The sequence below is a fragment of the Carassius carassius genome, chromosome 10 (assembly GCF_963082965.1).
Source record: "Carassius carassius chromosome 10, fCarCar2.1, whole genome shotgun sequence".
Taxonomy (NCBI): Eukaryota; Metazoa; Chordata; class Actinopteri; order Cypriniformes; family Cyprinidae; genus Carassius; species Carassius carassius.
The window spans coordinates 3,898,238-3,904,237 of NC_081764.1; the positions used below are offsets into that span (position 1 = coordinate 3,898,238).

General features: G+C 37.9%; 1 protein-coding gene across 1 annotated transcript in view; it reads right to left on the bottom strand.

Annotated features, from left to right (window-relative positions):
• The window catches only part of LOC132151559 (angiopoietin-4-like), a 30,158-nt gene extending 24,572 nt beyond the window's left edge, over nucleotides 1–5,586 (bottom strand). Inside the window, exon 1 of the mRNA XM_059559743.1 lies at nucleotides 4,861–5,586. Coding sequence (XP_059415726.1) covers nucleotides 4,861–5,175 — 315 coding nt within the window. The 5' untranslated portion in view covers nucleotides 5,176–5,586. The remainder of the gene's footprint in view (nucleotides 1–4,860) is intronic.
• Between the last annotated feature and the right edge of the window lie 414 nt (nucleotides 5,587–6,000).

Sequence of the window (6,000 nt, forward strand, 5' to 3'; positions counted from 1 at the left end):
AATACTTGAAAGCAATTTATAGGCATTTGGCTTAAAGAATCATTCAGAGCTGTCAAAAATGTGCATCGATTTTTACAGAAGATGCAAGTGAACTAATCGAAAATGACTTTAAATTCATTCCAGACCAAAAGTTATGTTACAATCAACGCAACAGTCTCCAATTCTCAGGGATCCCTAACATATTTGTGAGTCTCCCACAAGGGTACGACTTTTATTTCGAGCTCCTAGAGAACATTCTTCACAAAAACATGCGCGCTGAGTGAGCGTTTGATGTGTACGGCTCAGATTTGGCACGTTGATAGCAAGTAATCAGCAGTTCAGCCCCTCCTTCCACTCCCAAGGAAGTCCTGCAACCGTGGCGTTTTACAGGCTCATTAAAGACAGTGCCGAGACATCGTAAACTCGGCAGGCTTTCGCATTTTCCCATCCTCTGCTCTGTTTCATCTATCTCTCTCAGTTCTCCACTGAGGAATGATATGCACAATAGGCCAGAGAACAAAACACTATTAGCTGATAAGCTGGAGGCTTGTTAATATGATGTTGCATTAGAAGAAACAGCACATATTAGATCCAGTCACATGCTGAGAAGTTTTACTGTCTTCTTTTTGTATTTACTTTCTAACTTTAATTTTCTAAGTGGCTCTGGTGCGACGTTATAATTGAGCCACCTTTGCACAAACAGTTGAAAGCAAGCCTTTATTTGGCTCTAAATGTTGTTTTTACAGCGTCCTTGGAAAAGAGCATTGATTGCCGAGTGATTAATGCATAGCTGTCACCAAATTGCAGGTCTTGCTTCAGTTATGAGGCTTGCTGACCATTGGCATTGTGCTGTATTGCCAATAATTAGGCAAGCATCACTATTACTATTGCTCAAACTTAGGGTTAGGGATTTGAACAAACCCCTAACGATAAGTATTAAACTTTTGTGCATACTTGTCCTGCACAATTTGCACTACAGACGTGAATCATACCTCAAACCATGCGGCTTATTGAGGAGAGCTGGGATTTAAGCAGAAAACTAGATGTAGTCTTAAGATCATGCTAGACACTTATTCCACACTAGTCCAAACTTTGGTGGATATATCCTAATATATATATATATATATATATATATATATATATACGTGCTGGCTGAAACACGTCTCTATATGCTTGTGTGCACTTTGATTGTGTGCGAGAACTGCATGTGAGTTTCGATATCAGGTTTCTTTCGTGAAACATGACTCTTTCTTGTGGTTTAAAATAGCTTGAACGTGTAAACTGACAAATTATCTGCGAACAGTATAGGGTCTTGTCCATACATACCACGGATCAACTATAAAAAGGGTAATATATTTATAAAAATTTTATTTTAGATTTATTTTAGCAAGTAGAATGCATGGTGTTAAGTTGATGTATATATATTTTTTTTGGGGGGGGGGGGGTGATAGAAATTAATACTTTTATTTAGCAAGGATGCTTTAAACTGATCAAAAGTTATGATAAAGACATTTATAATGAAAAAAATTCTACTCAGCTGTTTTCAACATAATAATAATAATAATAAATGTTATTTGAGCAGCAAATCATAATATTTGAATGATTTCTGAAGGATCATGTGACTGGAGTAATGATGCTAACAATTCAGATTTGAAATCGTAGGAATAAATTACATTTGAAAATATATTCATATAGAAAACAGTTTTTTTGAATAGTAAAAATATGTCACAATATTACTGATTTTGCTGTATTTTGGATCAAATAAATGCAGGCTTGGTGAGCAGAAGAGAATTGTTTAAAAAAACATAAAAAAACTTTTGACTGGTATGTATATATATATATATATATATATGCAGCTTTTTCCCTTGCTTTTATAAAAAAAATCTTAAACATCTTAAATAAAGATGTTTTCACAACTTCACATTAACAATTGCTTCTTTTCCTCAGCTCCAATGTGTTTTTTCTATACCAATCAGAGCATTAAGCCAAAAAGCCCATGAATAGAAGTTTTGGCTGAGTGCTCTGAAGGATCTTTTCTAGTCATTTTCTTGTTATTCAGTGTCCAGCGAGGCTCCCACTCAAAGGGGTCTGGGGTTTTGCCATATCTCAAGCTGCTCTAAATGGGACGTACAATCGCTAATCCCTTGGCCTTTGAAGAACTCTTTTCCAAGGAGATCTCTGGTCCACGGTCATTACACAAAAAAATAAGCAAATACTTCAAATGGCTCCTCATGCTTTCCATATACTCCTATGCGCCATATACCAGCCTCCTCCCTCCTCTCTTTCCTGTTAATGGAGTCAAATACATGGCATGTCTCCTATTGCTTGTGAATGCAGTTATCAGGTAAAGGGTGAGCAGCAGGAGCAATCTAAGAGGGAATATCCGTTTAGTTTCAGTCATTTGCGAATAAACTAAACACTCCTCCTCCATAAACATTTTGCCCAATTATACAGCCAGACCAACACATGTACTAGGCCCTCAAAGGATTTTAATTAGCTTACTGAATAACATACATTCAAGTCAGCACATTCAGCCTGTTGCTTGTTAGCATTTTAAAACAATGATACATATTATATATATATATATTATATAAACATTTAACTCTAAATACAATTAGATTAGATTATAGTTAGTAGAGTTTATATATATATATTTATATATACACTAGGTTTTTAATATTAAATATTTAAATTTAAGCTATGTACATTTTATTTTACATTTAAGTTGCATTTATATTAAATTTAAGTTGTATACAGTGGAGTTCTAACTAGTCTTCTAACTATTTTTCTAAAGAATAATCTTAACTATTACAAAAGAAAAAAAAAGAGAGAAATTACAGAAATAAACAGAAGTTTTCGTGCTGCTTGTCATTTACCACAAATGTAATTCATAAAGGCATGAACGCAATGAGAGCAGCAAGTGTTTATAATTTAACGGCTCTTATCGGAATCTGACCTTTCCTTAACCAGAGTCGAAGGTCGCGTCTCTTTCCTGTCGAGGTGCAAGCCATTTCCCTTTGAGCCTGTCAACTTGGGTGGTGTACTGTATACATAGAGACAGATGCAAAACATGCCCATGCATGGCAAACTTTCACTCTACACTGTGGCACTTCATCTATTCATTAGCTCAATTAATGTCACCAGGCAACGTTCCCTTGAAGTGCCAATCAAGCATTGTATTCTACACATTTGAATGGAGTAATAAATCACTCTGCAAGGTCAAAATGCTTCTCTGGTTTTGTCATCTGGCTCCTGTTTAATTGCCACTTCTGTATTATCACCGAAATGATTGTTTCATCTATTTATTCAGATGTGAGAGTTCTTGCAATCTCACTTTGATGTCTGAAACCGGGCTTAGTCAATGCACTTGGCTGAAGTTGCAAATAGAGCCCTGTTAATGGAAATCACACATGACAGTTCCAAAAGCATTGGAGGTTTTGGAATCCGTCAAATGGCTGAGTCGCCTTTCAACAGGTCGTGTTTTTGGAAACCATTCTGTATTGAGTATTCAACCAGAACTTCTTTCCATTCAGTTTTGATAAATGTATTTGCATCGCTCAGCTTCTCAAACCATTTCAGCCAGCATCTACATCTGGACATTTGGCCGGCATCTGCACCCTAACAGTTCACTCATCTGAATATAAATGGGCTGCAGGTCTGAAATAGGGGTGCTCTGACCGGTATGATAATTTGTTAAATGATGCAATGCATCATAAAATCTGCAGTTTGGTCATTAGTTTAATTATTTTACTATGCTGAAGACCCACATTCACCTACAGGGACAATTTACTTTTACATTTTGAAATTGAATTTTTATTCAGACAATTAACTTTTCATTTTACACAATACATTATAGGCTAATAATTGTATTTTGGATAAGAAATGAATGCAGAATACATTTAATTTTGTTATAGTAATTATAACGACAATTAAATTCTGATGCACTGAATTTAATTGTCAGATCACAATGCACCAGTGCAGTTTTCAGGTTGCTTTCAAGTACTCCTGGTAAGTTCTTAATTATGAGTTTAAAGTCATAAACTACAAGGTCTGAAAATGTTTAGAATATCGGTCAATGTCATATTTATTTTCCCTCTTTCTCAAAGACAAAGCATTTTGGATGCTACTGCATCAAAGTGCATTAGGTGAGTAATCATAGTGTACATGGGAGAATGATGGTAATGTAGTTTTGTTGCCCAAGCCTGTTGCCTCATAAAGCAGCTAAACGAGCAGTATTATCTGGCAAGCTTTTCCACTATTTTTCATCATTAGTACACTAAATTGTGAACAAACTAAATTCCACCATCAACAATAACAATTTAAACTTAATTATGATAAATACCAGTTGCTTGCTCTGTGATTTGCCTCAGACTTGGACAGTTGCGGTTAAAAAAATGTGTTTATCACTCATAAATACAATTATTCCCAACATGACTTGAAGCCAGCATTGCAGCCCAACTTCAAATAAAATATTGCTAGTGCCCCAAAATATGTGCTTTATGTGAGGAACTTCTGAATTATCTAACATTTCATATTCTATTGCGAGAATGATGGGAAGTGTAGTTTTGTTGCTGAAGCCTGTCGCCTCATAAACCAGCTACAGTAAATGAGGAGTTTTTTCTGGCAAGCTTTTCCTCTTATTCTCTAATCTAAATTGTGTACAAACTCAATCAACATTAACAACTGAAACGTAATTACAATAAATTTCAATTGCCTCTGCCATGATTTTTTAAATCTGCATTCTCCCAGACTTGGAAAGTAGAAAATTCCTGACATGACTTGGAGCCTGCATTACACCTCTACTTAAATACTGCCAGGTTTGAGGAAATGAAAGATGTAATGATGCCAGTCACCTGTGTCTCATTATGAGGTCATTCTCACCTTCTGCAACCACTGCGTGTTGTTTTCCATGGCCGACTCCAGATGCTGCAGCTTTTGATTGGACCACTCGCCATCGGCCGGCGGGGAGTCCCGCTGAACCACGCTGGTCCCGCTCATCTGCTCCGTTCCACCCTGACAGCTCTCCATCTCCGGCAGGATGAAGGTGTAGCTGCACTGACCGTACTGCACCTGGTGAAGCTTCCTCCGCCTTTCGCCTCCCCCACGTCTCCCTTGACCGTTCCCTTTTCCAGAATTTACCAGGCCTACGGATGCCAGCAGCAGTGCCAATTGCCAACCGCTTCTGGCAAACCTCATGGCAGCAGGAGCAAAAGCAAAGGCCACCTGCAGTCAAGAGAAGGTGCCAACTCAGTAGTTCAAACTCTTTTGATGAAGGAACACATGGCTGAGATGCTTTTTGGACTCTTTTCTCTTTACAGTCGGATTGCAAGAACCTCTGATGCTGGAGAGGTTCCTGGTTTTCACGAGGCTCCCCTGAAGAAATGGCAACAGGCACTGAGGCACTGAGCCTTGAGTAACCACAACACACTCACACAGACAGATAAGAAGGCTAAGAAAGAATTCAAGGAGAAGCGGAGACAGCCCTTCTAAATGAGTCTCCCAATCTGTATGCTCTTACCATGAGAGAAAAGTAAACAAAAGAGGAGAACTTTCCTTCCTATCCCAGAGCAGTGTGTGAAATGACCGGAGCGAGAGAGTTCTGCCCTCTTATCTGGGAGCGAGGGAGTGTGTGGAGGATCGGAGGGAGGCTGAGGGAGGTCTATTAACACACGTTCTGTCTCTCGTCTCCTCTGTAGCATTTTTCACCCCCGAAGCCTGGAGGAGAGAGAGTTTCTTCTCCCCATTCAAGGCTGCTCTGAAATTGATTATGGGTCAGATTTAGCTCAATAATGAAAAATTCTCCACATAATTCTCTCTTAGGTAATAAAAGGGTTGTGCACCATTGAGAAATGGACTGAAATGCCTTTTAAATTCTAATTCGGAATTTGAAAATAGATAGATAGATGGGCAAAAATATAGTTTAAGTGACTCTATTTTTAGCATACAGATAAGCTTTTGCAGGCTCATTTCATGCTTCAGATTAATGTTACTTTTCATGAGACTTTTTAATGCACTATGCCC